General features: G+C 36.4%; 1 protein-coding gene across 2 annotated transcripts in view; it reads right to left on the minus strand.

Moving 5' to 3' along the window:
- SEMA3A (semaphorin 3A) overlaps nucleotides 1–21,781 on the minus strand; it is a 202,666-nt gene that overhangs the window by 17,824 nt on the left and 163,061 nt on the right. For both annotated transcript variants that reach the window (XM_080664128.1, XM_080664129.1), the window contains 4 exons: nucleotides 20,565–20,784; nucleotides 17,629–17,720; nucleotides 4,910–4,951; nucleotides 594–751 (listed from right to left, as the gene is read on the minus strand). In XM_080664128.1, coding sequence (XP_080520254.1) covers nucleotides 594–751; nucleotides 4,910–4,951; nucleotides 17,629–17,720; nucleotides 20,565–20,784 — 512 coding nt within the window. The remainder of the gene's footprint in view (nucleotides 1–593; nucleotides 752–4,909; nucleotides 4,952–17,628; nucleotides 17,721–20,564; nucleotides 20,785–21,781) is intronic.

Below are 21,781 nucleotides of genomic sequence, written 5' to 3' on the forward strand. Positions count from 1 at the left end.
CACATTGTTATTTTTTAAATTATCCATGGTTTCTTTAATCAATAATGCATTATCTCCACAGTAAGTTTTTGTTTTAAATGTAAACTTCCAACAAAATCAGTAGGAATAGGAAAATGATACAAACATATCTCAATTCTGAATGTTAAAGGCTTAAGAAAACTATATTTACAAATGGATAGGCTAATACTACATGGACATTTAATATTATGAACTATCTTTTATCCATATGGACTGATTATATGATAGATTTAAGTTGAAGATGATTTACCACTCCATTTTCCCCTGTGTAAAATGAAGTTGCAAAACTTTATCATTTCCAAGTACAAACATTCAAAGATATTATTGTGATGTTTTAGAATTCCCTCAGTAATTAATTAAAACCATTTATCCCATTACATTTGTACCCAACTATCCTAGTACACATTTTTCTGATGGTTCTGACTAAGGAAAAGAGGGGGAAAAACACACACACTCCAAACCTCTTTTTATTAATCGAAAAAAAGTTGATATATTATATGAAGGAAGCTATTTCAAAAATGAAATCAGGTCTGATAAGTAGCAAACATTTTGTTTGCTTCCAGTGTCTTTCCTACCTCTTTGCAGTCGGAAAGTAGCGAGAGCAAGAGGAGCCATCCCAGGCACAGTAAGGGTCTCGGGCAAGGCAGCACTCCGCGCAGGCTTTCCCATAGACGTCACACCGGTGCAGAGGCAGCTGGGCGACCCCCGCCGTGGAGCCAACGTATAGCTGTTGCTGTAGAAAGAATGTATTATTATGACAAAACTAACTTTTTTTTCAAAGTTTTCTTTTAAAAAGTTTATACATAGCAAAGATAAATTTATATTTGCAGGTTTAAAAAAAATCTCATTATTGGTAGTTTCTTCAAAGGCCTGGCAAATAATGTGACCATGTAAAAATAGAGCACCACTGAAATTTAAATATTTGACTGAAACACGTGAATTTTATAAGAATAAACCCAAGGGAAGGTAAAGGAAGACAGTGATAGTGATAGTGATAGGTCAACTATACCTAAATAAAAAAAAAAGAAAGACAGTAAGACGTTGAACAATGTAATGATAAAATCTTCAGTGTTTGGTTCTCAGATAGCTTGTTTTTGCTTCTAGTGGTCATAATTTTGATTGATCAGATGGTCTGCCTTGCTGTGTACTCCGAGGCAGCAATCATTTGCTTCTGACTCCTGGGTGCCCACATTGCCTGGCATGTAGTTTCAGGGCTTGCATTTGTGAGACGTTTTGCTCAAAACCAAATGTGTTGTCCTTGCACCACCTCCAGAAAGATTACTTTAACAAAACTACAAAATGACTTCTCCTTTGAAATGTCATCCAAGAGGGAGATCAAGTACACTCTGGCCGGTGGAGCAGACCTAACGCTAAAGCTCGGGCACTGTGGGCTGTGCTGTAACGGGCAGCGAGAGACCTGGATTCTAAGTCTCCCCCTACACTAACTCTCACTGTGCCCTTAGGACAACCACATTATTTTCTAAGCCTTTTCCATAAAATAAGCATGTTTAACTAAATCTTTAAAGTATGCATCCAGATAAAATGTTTTACTATGCCGTTATCCTCAATGAGTTTGGAGTTACCCAATAAGACAGAATATAGGGGCGGGGAAATTCCTAGTACCAACAAATTCAAGATTTCAGCACAGTATGAAAAGTACCTTTTACAAAACTGAGCCAATGTAGCATATAAGCTGCAAATTTATCTAAATACAAAATGAAATTATATAAAATTATTTTGTGTTTTCTTCATATTTTACTGTAGTTGGAGTCATAGCTTCCTTTGCTTGCACTAAAGGATTGAATAAACCCTATGTAAATACTGAAATATGTAACACTTTGCATGGAAAAGATCTTAAAAGCGTTGTTTTTTTTTTAATTTCTCAGCTATATAAATAAAAATAAGTTACAGAAAAGCTGGTCTCTGAAGCATGTGTGCTCTTTTAGATATTGCAAACTTCCTGACAGTCAGCAATGGGTATAAATAAAATTGCATTTCCAAAAGATTTTCAAAGATGGACTACATATGTGAAAAAACAAATAAGCTGAATAAAGACAGAAGTATCTATTAGAATGAAATAAATTGTTCAGGTTATAAGGAGTATTTTTATAGAAGATAATTCTGTGCTTCAAGCTAACCAACTAATTTTATCTTAATACAAGAAAGGGAAAAAAAGAAATAATAAAATAGATATTAAACAAAAAAAAAGGAAGAAAAAAAAAGGGAGCTAAGAGGAAAGAAGTGATACAACAAAAAACAAACCATAGTGGAAGCAGTTATCCTGACCAATATTGCTCATTTCATTCCAGTAATTGAAAACTATTTATAGTATAGTATTCTAGTATAGTACAGAGTATACATTACAGCTGCTCAATTTCTTACTATATTCATCTTTTATTATTATATATTGACTGATGACATAAACCATGGCAAACTAAGAAATGAAAAAGTCCTTGTGAAGAAAAAATGAAATATCATCTCTCAGCTTTTCATTGAGAGACACTTAGGTTAAATTTTATTTTTCTTAAAAGCGTCTGCAGTGTGCAATAACAGTTGACCATAATTTGAAAAATATTAATAAATAACTTAATTCACAGAATTAACTCCCCCCCATCCTTCATTTCTGTTTTCCAAAAGCATCATTAAAAAAAAATAAACTTAGATTGTATTGAAAGCAAGCAATCTCAATGTAAATTTAAAAATGAAACAAACACATAATACTTAAACAACAATTAAATTAGTTAAAATAGGGTATTAATATTCAGAAGCATAGTTGGCATTGGTAAATAAGGACACACTGAACCATATATTGTGGTCATAATTATTTAAAAAGCTATTGACCAAGTTGGTCAACCCATTCAAAAGACCTCTATGTTTGTCTAATAGCTTTTAAGAATGAGCAAAATTCATACAGATTTTTAAAAATATGACATTTGAGTAGAAAAAGAGTTGTTATTATCTAAATAATATTTAAATATACCCATATTTCTTTAAGAGAAAAACAGAAAAATAATACATGGGAAGAATAGAAAACTCCAAATATGGCAACTAAAATTATTGTAATAAAAACCTAAATTTCATAAAATGCCAAAAATTAAATACAACTCAATGGCCAGCTTATATCTTACAATTATTCTGCAGTACTATTAATGATTTGCAAAACCAATTATGCTATCTAAATGAAATACATGGGAGGTTTGCAGGCACCATTGAGCTTAATCCAGTCACTAGCAAGCAACCTGATGTGCTTTTTCTGCCCAATTTAACATCACCATAGGCTTTCTCACTATCCTCCTTAACAAGTTGCAGGTCATAAAGCAGGAGATGAGTCCATTTATCCAGAAAATTAGTTGTAACACTGATTATCCCTCTTGAAACTATTGCCTCTCTCTTACAATTTCCAGGAGCATAAAAGAAATGGAGTCACATTTTAATGATATCGAACTCCCACTACTGGAAAATAAAGACTGGGAACACTTTCTTCCATCATGGAATTTTAAACTGATAAACTGTTTTTTTTGTTTGTTTGTTTGTTAGTTTACTTTTGGTGTTTTTTATATTGATGAAATGTATTACATTTGATAGGCAATTGTTGAGTTAGCTTTAACATTTTTAAATAGAAATATATGTTTTATAATACTAGATACAACATAATGAAGATTGGCAATGAAACCTAGTAGAGAATAACTAATTTAACAAATCATTATGGGAAAGAATATCCCAGTCTTGATTTCATCCTGGAAATCCCCAGATTTGCTTGCCAACATTTGACAATTTTTAGATGATAAGAACAGGTGAACACATGCTTATGAAGTGTAAGATAACAGTATCAGGCCAATAATATCTGCAGTCTGAGTTTCTGTAAATATCTTGGAGGTTATCAATCTATTCTGACATGTATGTGTGGAAAGGATACACTCTGTTTTATTGGCACAGTACTTTAGTGTCTTGTACAAGGGCTAATGCATGGTCAGAGAGAAGACAGTTACGGGTTAAGATTAGCCAAATGATTCTCATATTAAACAATTTTGTGTGTAAGTTCTCACTGCAGCAAGTGAGGGCTCCCCAGTCTGTTCTGTTGTTGTTTTTTCTACTAGGTTTAATAATTAATTATTAATTCAACTCAATATTAAAACCTTTTTAAAATATAATTACCAGTTACATATTGGATAGAAAGGCTAGATAACATTTATGGGGAAAGGGTATTTGGTTAGCTGTTAAAATTATATGTGTTTTGTACATGTCATTTAGCATTTAGAAGGCATTTGTGTTCACGTGTCTTGCCAAGCATTCATTCAGTTTGACTGGAAAGTCTGTTAACATGCTGCCCATAACCTATGAACTCATGGAGTTTAATAACATCATTTGGCAGTGACTGTTTTGCCGTTATCCCTTCATAGTTAGCCAAACTAAATGTTTTCTCTAGACTATAATACCAGTGAAAAAGTAAGTGACCTTTAAAGTCAAGATCTCCAAATATATAGTCTAGTGCATGCTTTTAAGCCTATTAAATGTACTTTGTTTATATATACAGATAAATTAAATTATAAATTTACACTCTGAAATATCCACCACTGTTATTTTTAAAGGAAAGATAGATAGATGAATACAATTATTTAGTAAATTATATTACAATAACCAGAAATGCTATAAATGAAAATTTACAACAAGTAATAATCTAACAAGTATATTGATAGGACATATATAAGATTGGTCAAAACATGAGGGCAATGAAAATATCTTTAGATTTTATTCTACTAGCTTTTTGTAAAAACATTCTTTTCTCTTTTTTGAACAATTGTCAATTATATGGATCATCAATATATTCATATATTTGAAACACAAAATTAAAACAATGTAGAATACTGATTTTAATATATAATGATATTACCTGCTTAGTGGAAAGCTCCATTGCTGAAATAGTAGTTGGTTCCTAAAGAAGGAAAAGAAAATGTGAACCTTTGGTCAATTATAAAAGTCATCAATTAATTAACAAAGAACACAAACATATGTTTTCAGAGGGAAAACTTCAGTGCCCGTAAGAAGCAATATAATTGAGAAATAAGATACATGAAAGAAATTTCATAGGTAAGGGTTAAATGTGTAGAACAGACAATAAGAGTGTGTTAATGTCTTTCAGCCAAAGACCATTGGGAACACACCTGTAGTTGATCAAGTTGGGTTTACTGCTCACTGCAATAAAGGATGCCATGGAATTGCTCAGTAAGCAATGAAAGGACTTACATCTTTTGGACTTGTGTTAGGTAATTTGATATAGGGTTCAAGAAAGTGGGGCTTTGCTCTGCACTGGATGCTATCAAAAAGCTGAGGTAATTCTATAATTGGGTATCTTTATAAATCTTATTTAGAAGGAGGGAAGAACCGAGTGAGGATAAAGCAGTGGTTGGAAACAAGTTGCGATCATTCATAGCGGTAGGATATGCGATTTGGTCATCTTTTATGGTTTGGACAATGTTTGTATTCTTGTCTGTGTGCAGGTATAATTACAGGAAGGTCTTGCTTTCCTCTTGACTCATCAGGGTCTCAGAGTGACCCTGTCTGCTGTTGGTGTTCTGTGAAAATGTGTACGTTCAACCGGAGAACACCGTGGCCTGGCTGAAAGTGCCAGGCCAGCTCCTAACAGCATCAATGATGAGCTGATAATGTGAGGCTAGTTTCCAGCCACTGGGGACTGTAGGAGCTCAGCTGGGATGAAAGCACTGTGAAGTGTTCTATGGAAGCCTACCAAGTTGGGCTTATTACTCACTGCAGTGAAGGATGCCATGGAACTTCTCCGTTAAGTGTCGAAGAGGCTTACCTCTTTGGGGCTTGTGGTAGGTGATTTGAACTCATGTGGTTAGCATAAATAAGTACTCTTCTTTTATGTACTTAGACCACCAAAGGGTTATTCATCTGAACTCATTAGCTAATTCCTCTTAATGCTAAGAAGGAGATTGCTTAGGCAGTGGTCGGCAAACTGCAGCTTGTGAGCCACATGCGGCTCTTTGGCCCCTTGAGTGTGGCTCTTCCACAAAATACCACGGCCTGGGCGAGTCTATTTTGAAGAAGTGGCATTAGAAGAAGTTTAAGTTTAAAAAATTTGGCTCTCAAAAGAAATTTCAATCGTTGTACTGTTGATATTTGGCTCTGTTGACTAATGAGTTTGCCGGCCAGTGGCTTAGGGGTTTCAGAGGTGGCTAATGAGAACAAGGCTTTGTTAGGTAGGAAGAATAATTTTTAAAGGCCTCACTGTGTAGGTGGCTGAAACTGAGCCCTAAACAAAGTATAAAGAGCTGAACTCTGGAGCCAAACAAACAGTATGGATTCCAACAGTAACTCAAACCTGGCCATACATGTGATACTAGGTGAGCTACGTAGCTTCTTTGTAATTCAGTTTTCTCATCTGAGAGGATGGTTGAGAAGATTAAATGAGTTAAGAAATGTAAAGCACTTTGCAAATGTGCTTGTTTCTCTCTCTCTTTCTCTTTCTCTCACACACACACACACACATCCTTTTCTTGCTTTAGCCTTTCTATTTAGTGCTTATCACTATCTGGAAATACACACGAGTTCCCCCCAACTTCCCAAAGCAGAATCTGAGGTAAGCTATTATCTATAGGCGGAGAGTAGGAGTGAAGAATTAAGAATTGAGAGGAAGGAGGGAAAATCAATAAAAGGATGTGTCACTGAAGTTACCACTGAGAAAATCTAAGAATAATGGACAGTGACTGCCAAAACTGTCCACTGAGGTTTGTACTAGGAAAAGTATTTATTCATCCCATTACTCAGTGGATGCCCACAGGGATGTTAAATCTCCCACACTCCCAGTTGTGACTCTTGCTTGCCCTTTTGCCTGCTGTCAGAGAAGTCCTGGGCAGAAAGAGAAAGACACACAGTAGGAATTAGAGGTAGGCTGATAGGATGTGAGGAGGGTCAGCAGAAGCATCTAATGTGTCTTCTTAGTTGTTTGTCTGCCCCTTCAACCCCAACACCCTACCCCAACACACAAATTTAGGACAGGAATTTTTGTTTTATTCATGGCCATATCCCTAGCACCTGGGATTGTTCCGAGCATTTATAAGTTTTCCATAAGTATTTGTTGAATGAATGAATGAAGTAAATTAATGAATAAATCCTCTACCAATTTTCTCCTTTTTCTTTTATCTTTTCTATTTTTGTGCAGTATAGTCTGTTCCTGCCACTGAATTTATATATGAAATAAAGGCAGCTATCATTTAAAAAGTCCTTAATGCTGCCCTGGCCAGTATGGCTTAGTTGGTTGGACATCGTCCCATGCACTGCTGGTTTGATTCCCAGTCAGGGCACACGCACCCACATTCCTGGTGAAGAGCATGCAGGAGGCAGCTGATTGATGTTACGCTCTCTCATTGATGTTTCTCTCTTCTCCCTTCCTCTCTCTCTAAAAATCTATAAAATACTCTTTAAAAAATAAAACAAATAAAAATTAAAAATAAAAGTCCTTAATTCTTCAATCTCAGCTAGAATTTCTTTAAAAATATTCTATACTCACTGTCTTTATTTGCTCATATCCCATTCAGTGCCAGTCATCCTTTGGCCCACTGAGTCTAGTCCTTACTCTAGAGAGGTTGCCTAACCTTCTCAGATACAGAAATTAACAAAGAACTGATGTGCTGAATGAACACTTTCAGCCTGTCTTATTATTTCTGGACTTTGTTTAGATGGCATTATTGACTACTTATTTCTTCTAACTAATGTTTCCGTTTTCTCCCATCCTTTGACTTGGAATTATTGAGAACTAAACATTTTTTTTTCTGAGCTTTGCACTTGCAAATTACAGCTAAAGGACTTGATAAAACCTTGAGAAAGCATCACAACAGCTTATACTTAAACAATCTTAGTGACTGATCCTGTGTACACCGTGCAGAATTTATATCACCAGAGATATTCAAGCTGCAGAAAAGGAGGATCTATCAGACTGTACACTGCTTGCTTTCATTCTAAGAAAAGAAAATTTGATCCTTTCATCTAAAAGTCTTCTCAGCTGACAGTCTTACAGACTCAGAAACTGGTTTAAAATGTATGTGACCACTAAACTTTGTTTTTTCTTCTGTTTCATAGGCATGCCCCTTATTAAATACCTGATTTTTTGTTTATACAATATTGGTCTCACTTTGGGAGCCCCTCTGCATCATCACGTTCTGAAATGACACTCAACAATTTAACTGAATTGACTTATTTTCAAGACTACATAATTGAGTCAACAAAATATGAAGTAATCTACCAACTTTGCTTCTGGAATCATACAATTCCATATCAAGAGGATGTGCTTTGGGGATTCCAGTTCATTCCTACTTTGGAAGAATCAGCAAATAACCTCTCTGTTCCAGTCTTGGATCCCATTCCATTGTCCCCCTGAGATCATGCAGGGAGAGACTTCCACATCCTGTCAACAGGAAGCAGTTAATGAAGACATACTGTCCTCCCTCATCATCCCCAAGATATTTCCTAAAAGATTTCATGGATGGAAGTTTCTGAGGGAGAAATGAGACATGCTAGTAAGCCAGGGCAAGTAGGTTAACAGCGGTCGGCAAACTGTGGCTCGTGAGCCACATGTGGCTCTTTGGCCCCTTGAGTGTGGCTCTTCCACAAAATACCACAGCCTGGGCGAGTCTATTTTGAAGAAGCGGCGTTAGAAGAAGTTTAAGTTTAAAAATTTTGTCTCTCAAAAGAAATTTCAGTCGTTGTACTGTTGATATTTGGCTCTGTTGACTAATGAGTTTGCCGACCACTGGGTTAGGGAAACTGAGAATGATAGTTAAACACCCAAGTAGTTTACAGGCATCTAGTAAATAGAAAAATCTTATCTTCATAACAAGGATACTTAAGAGTAAATGGTTTACACTTCTCCTCCCCAACCAGAGTATAAATAGCTTAAATCATCCCAAGGAGACAGAGGGAAGCTAAGTAGACAGGGACAGGGACCATGGAGGAAGGGGAAGGAGGAAATAAAACCAAAAATCCAAGTAGGCAAAGCTACTAAGGCACCCCAACTGGGCAGAGAAGGAAGGTGTGCGAGGGAGACACGAACTTTAGAATGTTTAATGTTGCTAAGACATGAAGCTTGCAGATAACCAATCACAAGGTAGTAAGGCATATAAACCAATCCCAAGGAATTTGCGAAGGCAAAATTATTTGAAAGGACTAACCAGGAAATAACAAACGTATACTGTATATAAAAAGCACGCATGCTTCCCCTTCTCTCTCTCTCTCTGGTGTTCTGGGTTCTTGGGTTGATGGCAGGAGATGTGCTCCCCTGTGCCCACGTGGCTTATGGCCATGGGGGCCTCCACACATGGACGATTAGACTTTAATTAGCTTGGATGCTGAACTACTCCCACCAGTAACATGGAAAGGAAGCACTGGACACTGGGCTGCTCCTCGAACCCCAGCTGCACCTTTTCCAGGACTGGCTCCTTTCAATAAACTTCAGTTCCACTAACACGACTTGAGTTTCTGATTTCGACAGACAACGAACTCGGACTCAAAAACCCCATATTTTGGTTTTAATCCTACTCAGGGAGATGGATAGCAGAAATCCAATTAGTACCATTTATGCCAACCATACCCAAAGACAGAGGAAGTTAAGGCAATAAACCTCATTTTGGCACATCAACATAAAGCTGATGTATATTCTATTGAGATCCTCCCTTAATACCTTCCCTAAACCCCAGGACTTTAAAATCCTCAAGAAAGAGGATCCAGCGCTTGCTCTCCCTCCTGGTAGCATGCCCGTGCCTTTCCCCTTCCCCTCTTCTTTCCCCACAGGCATGCATCTCCTAAACTCTAAGGGTCCCCATGAGACTTGCAACCAGGAGAGCAATGGGCAGCAGCAGCTCGTACTGGCCTAACACCCTGAACCTGTCTCTAAGAACCCTCTTTTTTCTGACTTTCCAAGAGCCAAAGCAGGCCCACATAGGCACTCTCCTGTTGCTTCTTCTGTCCTAAGCCCTTATTTGTTTCACTGTCCCCAACTTTAATAAACATACTCTCAAAATAAAATAAAATAAAATAGAATAAAAGTAACTCAATAAAAGACAACCTGCTTGAGAAATACATGAGATAAATGATTTAGAATGTAAACTAATTTTATTAGGATAATTTAAAGATTCCCCATAGTTTAAATTAATGATATTAAAAATAAATATTTTCTATAGGAATTATAAACCATAAAGACAACTATGATGAGAGGAATGTCTATCAATTTTCTCTATTCAGCAATATGATCTTTAGAATTTATAGTAGCATCAAATCACAAAAATTAAGGGGACAATTCATCACTGATTTTCACCTTACAGAAAACAAAGTTGACTACTTCATTTAGTTTTGTATAATATTGAAATCAATGAACCCAAACACTGAATTTAGAAGTGTTAAAAAGAAAATTTTTCCATAGTAACTTCTTTAATTCCAAAAGTTTCACAGGAGAAATGATTATGTGATTTTGTAAGCAGCTAACTTCAAGCAGACTTTCAAGGTGCAAGAAAAGTGTTTTTTAGAGAATTATTAACAATTTACTCTAATTGAAATAAAAGTTAGATATATCTAAGTTCTTTGAAAATCTTAAGTAAAACTATGTAAAAGTGAAGCTGATTAACATTCATTCATTTCCTGTTCATTGAATTACATATCCACAAGGTAGATGAAAATGAATTATTTCATACGTAAATTGTAAAACAAAACAAATTCCAATCCACACCAAACTCACATTACGACACATTATGATTTCAACATTCTTAAATTAAGATCTTAAAATGCCTTAATGAAAAGAAATAACCTTATTTATTTTTCAGACTAGAAAATTAATAACAGTTTGGAATAAGATGTACTATATGCTGCCTTAGTTGAATTTGAACATGTAAAATATTAAGATGACATCCATTTAAATAAGCTATATTTTGTTCTGAGAAATAGCTGGTGGTGAATATGATTTCCATTTAAATCAAATACAGCTTCATAAGCATTTTTTTTTCATGCAAACTGGATCATTTGCAAACTTAATTGGTAAAAATGATATTAAAATTTGCAAAATTTTCAAGATTTTCTAGGACTTTAATTTACTACATGTTTTTTCAGATATTTTAATCTAGTCCTTATTAAACTTTTGCACTTGCTGGTCCTGGGAGAATCTGACATAGCTCCCTGGGTGCTAAACACGTGGGCACTCCTTTAGAATAAGTTAATAGTGTAGGTTTTGGAAAGTATCAATTATGTTTTACATTTGAATGAAAATGAAAATTCTTTCATTTACTTGCTCAGCTGTTCATGGAATATTGCATAAGTTGGGTTTAAAATCAATGTGTTATTGATGTAACTGCCTTGCAATCCCTTGCAGTTAATAGGACTATAAATAAACCCATTGCACTAAATGTACTGCAACTTGATGTAATCCTCCACTGTCTCAAAAGTAAAACCCTCTTTGAACTGGAAAGAAAATCCCACCTTGAGTGAAGTAAAAATCTAGATATGTCTGGCTTTTATACTTTTTGAATATTTTTAGTAAGATACAGATGTGGAATTTTCAAGCATTTTAAAGGAGCCTTTTATTGGTCTAAGTAGTTTGCAATAGCTACCATTTACTAGTAATCTTAATTTTCGTTTTTTATACATTTTGTTGTTGACAATATTACAGATGTCTCCCATTTCCCCTCCCTTTACCCCCTCTACCAAGCCCCTACTCCCCTGCTCCAGGTCTTCACCACCCTATTGCCCGTGCCCATGGACTATGCATATAAGTATACTAGGGGACCAGTGCACGAATTCATGTACCTTGAAATGAACTGTGGGCCGTGAGAATGCAGTGGGCACAGGGGCAGGTCTCGGCCCATACTCTGCACCCCTGGCTCCCTGTCTGCCAGCAGCCCTGTTCCCGTTGCCACCACTCCCACACACTGATGGCACTGGCCCCGCTCGCACCCTCTGACAGTGCAGAGTGATTGGGGCTGGTGCCAGCAGTGGGTTCAAGCGAGTCTGGCACCATCAGTGGATGTGAGTGGTGGCTGCTGCCCTGATCACCCCTCAGGAGCAGGTGGAGGTGAAGAAGCCCTCAGGGGCTATCAGGGCTGGTGCAGGGTGTCAGCAGCAGGTGTGAGCAGCGACTGCAGCATCAGCTGTGGGTGTGAGCAGAGCTATCACCAGTAGCAGGTGTGAACACCAGGTGGTACCGTGGCACGCGGGAGCAAAGAATTTTTAGTAACCACCAGAGGCTCGCCCTGATGACAGTGACCAGCACCCTGCCTGCCCGCCATGTTCCCCGCTCTGCTGCCTGCTGCCGACACCCTCCATGTTCCGTGTGCACCGCCTCGTGGTCAGTGCATGTCATAGCGACTGGTTGCTTGGTTGTTCTGCTGTTCGGTCTATTTGCATATTAACCTTTTATTATATAGGATACGTTCTTTGGTTTATCTCTCTTCATTCCCCCATCCCGACATGGAGGTATGTCAGTCTGTTTCATACCCCCATGCTTCGGGTATTATTTTGTTGGTCAATTCATTTTGTTCATTAAATTCCACAAATGAGATCATGTGATATTTGTCTTTCTCAGATTGGCTTAATTCACTTAGCATAATAAATAATCATAATTAAAAAATACTTTTAAAAATTATGAATTGGAGAAGTTGAGGATCAACTGACTGTAACCAGCATGTTCCTAGGATCACATAGTAAATATATAAATATAGATTTGTGATTACAATAATATTTGGGATTAAGTTTGTCTTAGTATTTTAATGTCACTTTGAATATATAATAACAATTCAAAGTCATTTCTAGAGTTTTATAACAATGCCAATTTTCTTTCACTTCTTACTACCTATTAAAATTTTACTCTCAAGTGTAAATGTTATTATAGAGAAATATTTTTTTTTCTATACTCTGATTGGGATGTGATGTCACCCAAATAAAAGTATCTTGGATGTAACTGAAACCACTGAAAAGTTCTGTGGTTAGCTAGGGTGTTTTCCTACCATCCCTCAAGATGGTAAGGGACAGAGTACTGGCTCTAATTCAGGATTTCATTTGAGATTTGGTTATTCAGTCTAGCAAGGACACATAATGAATATGGTCTCCTGGAGAACTTATGGTAAAATTAACTGCTTAGATGACTTTAAATATCTCTTTTTAAAGTCCAAGAGTATCAGATATTACCATGACCCTCAATTCATGCCTTGTCTATTTACCTTGTCAAACTACCATCTTGCTCAGGTTAACCCTTTTTTAATTTTATTTTATGTTAAGTAGAATGACTCATAAGGTTCACTTAGAAATATAGAGACTGTAACATTTCTCTGCTTTTTTTTCACTGTGTATAGCAATTGCTTTAATGTGTTGTGTTTTTTTCTCCCACTGCAAAATTAAACAAAGTTTGACAGTGAAATATTCCAATTGCTAGACCACAATATATGTATGAACCTTGCCTGATAGAACAGAATGTTGAAAGTAAATATTTCTCTAAACTCTGCCCCAATATGTTTTGTCTACTTGAGGACCAAAAAAATAATAATGACAATAATGCAGAGCAGAGAACATAGAAGTGAACTGGAACATTTATCTATGAAAAGAGATGTGTTCTATGTTGCAAACAATCTTTTTACAAAATTATAAATGCATAAATACTTGTTTCCATGCCTGCACTATATTACTTATTTATATTTAATTGTTAGAGGTTGATAAAGAAACTTTCTTGTGATATCTTAAAAATTACACAAATGTCATTTAAAAGTTATCATAGGTATAACTCAGTTGTATATTTCTCTGGAAATTGCAACATGCTAACAAATCTAGTAGATATTAAACATATGTGTTTGCAACCACTCAAGATTTTGTTAGCAGTCATTTAAGATTAGAATAAATTAATCTTTAATAAACTGAATTTTTATTAATTTACTAAAAAATGTACCTAAGAAGAAAAGTGTAAACTTAAAATTCCAGAGATATGGGGAATATAAATTAGCTAGAATATAGTATTATTGTAAAATTATACATGTTCTGATTCATAAAATCCCATAATATAATTAATTAATAAGATAAATATTAATTTTAAAATGGCATGACATGAATTGATACAATTATATGAGATAAAACTTAACTGTAATAATAGATAATAAATTAAGTCCTTAAAACTATGGTGGAGAACATGTAAGAGTCTGTAAGCTGCATAAGATCAGGGACCATGCCCTAACCCAGTGGTCGGCAAACTCATTAGTCAACAGAGCCAAATATCAACAGTACAACGACTGAAATTTCTTTTGAGAGCCAAATTTTTTAAACTTAAACTTCTTCTAACGCCACTTATTCAAAATAGACTCGCCCAGGCCGTGGTATTTTGTGGAAGAGCCACACTCAAGGAGCCAAAGAGCCGCATGTGGCTCGCGAGCCACGGTTTGTCGATCACTGCCCTAACCGGTTTGGCTCAGTGGATAGAGCTTCGGCCTACAGACTGAAGGGTCCCAGGTTCGATTCCGGTCAAGGGCATGTACCTTGGTTGCGGGCACATACCCAGTAGGGTGTGTGCAGGAGGCAGCTGATTGATGTTTCTTGATGTTTCTAACTCTCTATCCCTCTCCTTTCCTCTCTGTAAAAAATCAATAAAATATACTTAAAAAAAAACAAACCCAAAACCAAAAAAAAAACACAGGACCATGTTTTTTGCATTCAACTCTGAACCATAAGAGTTTAAATTTGTGCCAGAATCATGGTAAGTAGAATATATCTGTGTATAGTGAATCTATATATATAAAAGCCTAAGTGACCGTTACAACTGAACGGCCGGGATGACCAGATGACTGGCCAGTAGCTATGATGTGCACTGACCCAGACATTGCTGCTGGGGCCCTGTCAGCCCCGAATCTGGTTCACTCACACCCTGGACCCAGACAGGAGGGAGGAGGGAGCCTATTCCTCATGGAATTGTCTGATCATTAGCTTGCTGCTGGGGCCTTGACAGCCCCAAATCTGGTTCACCCGCACTCCAGACCCAGACAGGAGGGAGGAGGGAGCCCGATTCCTTGCAGAATCAGCTGTTGGTTAGCTGGCTACTGGGGCCAACCTCCTGCAATCCTCCCGCCAGCAGTCCGGCCCCCCCCACCACTGCCCTGATCGCCGGCCAGGCCAAAGGACCCCACCCATGCATGAATTCATGCACCAGGCCTCTAGTTAATAAAGAGAAGTTTAAAAATGTGATGTAATAATTATTTTATATAGTATTATGCAAATGAACCAACCATGACAAATCCATAAGTAAGACATTCTAGAAAATGATTAAGAAATGCTTAAGTTAACATAATATTTTAGTGTGTCCTGTAACTTCATTTATGACATTGGTGGCAATATTAATTTTCAATATGTAGAATTGCTATTTTTTTCTACTAGAGAGTAATATGGGATATAATCAGCAGTATAACTTGTTGCTGTTCCTGGTTTTTTATCTTCCTCGTACTTTGGCACCTCCTTTAACATGGTCTTTCTGAGAAAGACCTTAAACTCTTTACTTTCTCATATTTTATTTTTTTTATGAATACCAATTCCTTCATTTATTTAATAGATGTTGGTTGAAAACATATTTTAGGCTCTGGAAGATACAACAAAGGACACAAAATAGCAATTTATATCCCACCCTTCAGTGCCCATAATTGGTTTGATGAATCTAGATGGACTCTATATTGCTAACACAGTCCATTAGAATAATTATATTTTTGAATATGTAGATTAAAGTATCAATGTGTAAATACTGAAGTGGGACTTAGTGAACTAGGAATTAGTCATCACTCTATGTCAGGCATAAATAAAATAAGGTCTAAGGATCTGATTTTAAAAATTATATATATAAAAGCCTAATATGCAAAGTGTCCCCTCTGGAGTTCAACTGACCAGGAGTTTGATTGCTTGCTATGACGTGCACTGACCACCAGGGGGTGGCATGGAATGAAGGAAGGCCCCAGCTGGCAGCCAGCAGCTGCTAGGGACCCTACCCATGCATGAATTTTGTCCACTGGGCCTCTATTCATAATATAACTGTGATAATTTTATTATTTTGAAGATCAAGAATTAGTAGAAAGTGCTACTGGAAATGTGGCTCATTTTCAGTGTAGCTAAAACAAAACAATAACATTATGTTAACAATAAATTATGAGTATAGTATTTAGCACTGTCCTAAATGCTTTACATATACTATCTTTAATTATTTTAGCCTCCTTGTGAAGTAGGCATTATTCTTGCTGTTTTACTGATGGGAAATTTCAAAGATATTGTTAAGTGTTCCTAACAGAAGTGCCATGTATCTGTGACTGAAGAACCTAAATCTTTCTACTGGAACACTGTTTAGTTATTATTATAAGACTAGAGGCCCATTGCATGAAATTTGTGCAAGAGTAGGCCTTCCTTCCCCCAGCTGTTGGCACTGGCTTACCTCTGGCACCTGAGACCCAGGCTACCCTCAACACTGGCATTGTCCAAAAGGACGTCTGGAAGGACATCCGGTCTAATTAGCATATTATGCTTTTATTATTATAGATGTCTATGTCATGATTTACTAGTTATTGTTCCAATGGTAATCATAATTTTAATTGAATGAGTGTATATCAGGAGCTTGCCATAATGTACTTCATTTCCTCTTCAAAATAGTACTGAGTACTATTTAGTTTAATAAATTGATTTAGAAATATGAGACTAAGAAATGTCTTAGGAAGACTTTGCTTACAATTAAAATAATCAACTGAAAAATTTGATCCAGATGCTTCATTTTACAGGTAAGGATCTGAGACACCTGGAGACTAAGTGGGATAATTTTGAGTTGTAAGACTAGAGCTAAAGTTTTCTCATCCACAATAAATAATGTCTATCAAGTTGTGCTTCAACCCAAACTCTTCTTATTAGCTAGCATTCCAGAAGGAACAGACACTGTGTTAAGTTATATTACTTAAGTTGGCCTCTCTCACGTCAACCCATATCCTCCAGTCTCTACCCCAATCTTATGTAAACTTGCCTTGACCTTCTGTGATTCAAGACAGAGGGACAAATATCTGTACATTTCTTAAAAGTATAGGGTAGGAATCCACGACAAATTTACCACTAGTGATATAAAAGTATTAAAACTTTTCTTCTAAGAAATAATTTTATAAAGAAAATATGATGATAAAACAATTCATTGAAAAGTTGCAGAATGGTTGAACGTGTTCATTCCTCTATCATTCTGAAAGCATTTCCCTTAATAGATTCATGGAAGTTACCTATCATCCCAGTTACACTGTAAAGTGTGAAAGAAAAGATTTTGGAGGTGGGGACTCATGAAGTTTGTTCACTGAGGTAACTTACATAAATAATATACAATGTAAATCATATGTATTATCATTGAGAAAATAAAATATGAGCCAAGAATGCATTTCTCTACCTTTTTAGATTTTACTAGCATTGAAAATTTCAAGGTTTATTTTGTCTAGTGTCTGGCTTTCCAAATGACAAGCTAATTAGAAGGGTGTGCTAGACTTCTTGTCCATACCGAGTTCAGTGTGCAGCTGTCCTGAGGGAAAGACATACGAGTGAACTTGTTAACACGTGAAATTAAGCAGCACTCACCCGAAAAACTGCCATTTCTTCCAGCAGAACTTCTTCTAAATCATGCCAAGTCTCTTTAGGAATTGAAACCACTTTAAGAACGGTTCCGACATCTTTGAGAGAAAATGGAGAAGAGCACAATTTAAATAGACCTCAACAGAGTTCAGTGTTAACGAATGGATTCAGTATTTGACCAGAAAGAACATTTTGACCTCAGTCTTCCTTTTATTTTTTTGTTACAGGATTATTAAAATAGTCATATGCATTTCATGCAATTAGATAAACTACAAACATAGCATGAAACCAAAAGAATCAACTTTTTAGAAATAAATGAAGCTTTGAAGATGATATCCCCTGAACTTGCGTAATTAAAAGTACCTATAATAATTACTAGGTTGGATTATTATTATTTTAAATCTCAATTGTCAGGTGTCTCAGAAAAAAAATACAACAAAAATAATACCAGCTTTGAAATGACAGGTTTTTCCACTTTTGTTATGAAATCAGGGACAACTATGAAGACTTAATGGAGCTGCAAAAAGCCAGGAATGTTGTCAAGCAACAGATAATTGGTGAGTGGTTAGAGCTTCAGAGCCTGGCTGCTCATGCTCTTGTCACCTGAAAGCCTTTAGTACTTAGAGGCCCCTAAGGCCAACTCAGTGACCATTAAGTGATGAATGACAACAACTTTATTTCTCCAAATAAACACCTTGGATTACTTATTGCAGTGTGTGTTTTTTTCAATAATTGGTTGATCAATTTTGTGAATAAATTTTACAGTACTAAAGAATTTAAAATTCAGAAGCATAAATCATAAAAACTATTAAGCTGAATACATTTTAGATATATTTCAAGTATTGTTTATTCTAATTTTAAAATTGTTCTAATGACAAGAGCTGTCACTTTTATTCTAAGTTGGGTTAAGCAGATATTAATTTTTCAGTATTTACAGGCACATTCCTATTTTTTGATAAAATGAACAGGGCCTTATTAAATTAAAAAATTTGACTCTTCAATATTTCAATTCTAATCAGCTGATCAAGTATACTTAGTTTAAACTGGCTCATTTTAATCAAGTTTAAAGACTCATTATTTGAGAAGAAAATCTTGCCAGTAAAAAATAAGTTATGGTAGAAAAAAAATTCAATGTATTCATATCACTGATAACCATTTTCAGGGGATCAAAATGATGTGATATATGAGATCAAAAAAGGTTGCTAGTGTATCCCTTGTAAAGTTAAAAAAAAAAAATCCTCTTTTAAGAAGATCCTTCTATGTTTACAGGACCTTAGACTCCTCATAATACCAAAGATTAAAGGTAAGTTAGGTTAAACTACTTAGTGCCGCTGATGGGTCTCCAGTATCCAAACATCACTTTATCTGTGTTCCAGATCTAGTTTTACCGAGTAGTATTTCAAACAATTTCACACAAACTGAATCAGATTACTCAACTAGGATCAATACATTATGATGTGCTACTTAGTTAAAAGATAAAATTACTGTAATCAATTTACTTTGCTGACAGATGACCCAGGTCTGTGCTGACCAATAGCCATCCACATCATCAGACATTCAACATGCTCATGAAACTGGTTCTGTTAAGGACAGCATGTGTCCAAGTAGAATTAAAAACTCATGATTGGGTTTCTTTGGTCAAATAGCCTAAAGCAAGCTTTTGTTGCACTGACAATGAGTGAGGGACTTCTCAACATGCTTAGGCCAGAGGTGAAGAAAAAGGCAAGTGTGACATTAGTGAACAAAAATGAATTACTCTGTAGAGAGATCTAATTATAATTTGACATTAAATAATAAACTAAAATTTATAAAAAAGAAATAATATCATCTTATAATTTCTAAACATATTTATTATCAGAAGTTGATATTTGCAATTCATTGACTTATATTGAACATTGAGTGTCATTGGGATTCTGTCATTTAATATAGAAACTTTTTCACTCGTAATAGTAGACTGTAATGTATTGCTCAGAACCTGACACTGTTTCACCTGATAACATAGGTATTTCACAATTTTGTTATAAAACTTTAAGTCATTAAAGCACTTACTCCAGGTTGTCATTCCCATGTAGTTAATGCAATTTCTAACCTGTTTCTCACCAAGGGAAAATAAATGTTATTATACAAGGTTTCAGTGGAGCACTCACCCAGTTTCCCATTGATTTATGTCAGTTAACAATGCTAATGGAGACTAGGAATTTATTACCTTGGAACTTGACCCTAAGTAGATAGTTTCAAATTTGTAACTGGCACTTTGAAAAAAGTATTATTAAAGAGAGCAGGGGAAAAATAAAATAATATATCATACTAGCAATGGAATTCTTTCTGAAAATATACCTGTGAAAATTTGTTTTCTAATCATAGAAGTATTAAAATTACGTTGTTGAATTTCTATAGAAATGTATCTAAAAATTTATGTGATGATCCTATACTCCATTTTGTTGTTTTTCTGATAAAGTGTTTTTACCCCAATTGAATGGCAAAAACACTGAACAAATTTTGTTACCCAAATTTATTTGCTGGGAGATTTGCACTCTATGGTATTTTTAAAGTTTGGATAATTTTGCATCAGTTAATTCAGAAACCGTTACTGAATGTCTTGGCAATTAATAATATGGTTTGAGCAATACATCTTTGTTCTAAAAAGCCACTGTCCAGAAAGAGTTATGACTCAGTTATGGATATTGATTATTTACATAATCATTAGCTTTACCTGATTATACTTATCAACTTTTGATTGAAAAAAATTGAATTTAATATATGTCAAATGGCTTATAAAGATAACACATTATAACAATAGAATGTTCAGTTTTTTTAGTCATTTATTAACATTTAACTATACCTTGAAAATGACTATAAAAACTTCCTTTGATTCTCAGTAGACTTAATCAGTTGAATTCAATGGTCTTGAAGGGAATTTAGAGCTGCAGTCAAATATTTACCTGTTCCAATAAACATGACATCATACTGGCCATCTTCTGCATCCACTCGATCCACTACAATTTGTGTAAACTGATAATTTACATCTGTTTTGACCATTATTGGGTGGTTATTAATAGGAAACACTGGATTGTACATGGCTGGATGACTTCTTGCAAATGTTATAACATCATCAGGAAGGTCTTTGGTAGAGTCAAATCCACCAAATGTTTTGCTGGGACACTGATAAGATAAAGAGAAGGATACATTTTGATTAAAATATAGTTAACATGATTATAAATTATCTATCTATAATAATAAAAGCATAATATGCTAATTAGACCAGACAGCCAGACAACCTTCCAGACGACTTTCCGGATGACCTTCCAGATAAAGCCATGGCTGCGACTGCGAGGGCCAAGCCTCTTGTACAATATTCATGCATCGGACCTCTAGTCCTAATATATAAAAACCCAGGGTCCGTAACGTCCAAAATGACTGAAGGCTCGACCAACTGGAAGTCAGTCCTGCAGTCAGTGCTGGGTTGCCGGGGCGACCCAGCACTGACTACCTCCAGTATGGGTGCAGCAATCCAGCACTGACTGCTGAGGGGATGGTGGATCAGGCCCAGAGAGAGGCCTGAAGAGAGAGGCAGGGTCTGATCCGCAGCCTCCGTGGCAGCTGTTGATCAGCCATTGCCTCTCTCTTACTCTCTGGGCTTCGCCAGCAGCCACACCTCTGTTTCTCTCTGGGCCTCCACAGGGGCTGCTGATCAGCCCTGCCTCTCTGATCAGGCCCAGAGATAGGCCTGGAGAAGCTGACTGGCATAGAAACCGACCAATCAGAACCAAATCTGAGTGTACTGTGAGGAGCCAATGGCTGCCTAGGAGGCAGAGCTTTTGATGCTGACTGGCATAGAAACCGACCAATCAGAAACAAATTGGCCAGCAAGGGAGGGCAGTTGGGGGCAAGATCAGGCCAGCAGGGGAGGGCAGTTAGGGGCGATCAGGCAGGCAGGCAGAGGCAATTAGGAGTGATGAGACAGGCAGGCAGAGAGGTTAGGGGTGATCAGGAAGGCAGGCAGGTGAGCGGTTAGGAGCCAGCAGTCCCAGACTGTGAGAGGGATGTCCAACTTCTGGCAGTTGGACATTCCCCAAGGGGTCCCCAATTGGAGAGGGTGTAGGCTGGGCTGAGGGAACCCCCCTCCATGCACGAATTTTGTGCACTGGGCCACTAGTAT

This window comes from Plecotus auritus (genome assembly GCF_963455305.1).
Source record: "Plecotus auritus genome assembly, chromosome: 4".
NCBI classification, from domain to species: Eukaryota; Metazoa; Chordata; class Mammalia; order Chiroptera; family Vespertilionidae; genus Plecotus; species Plecotus auritus.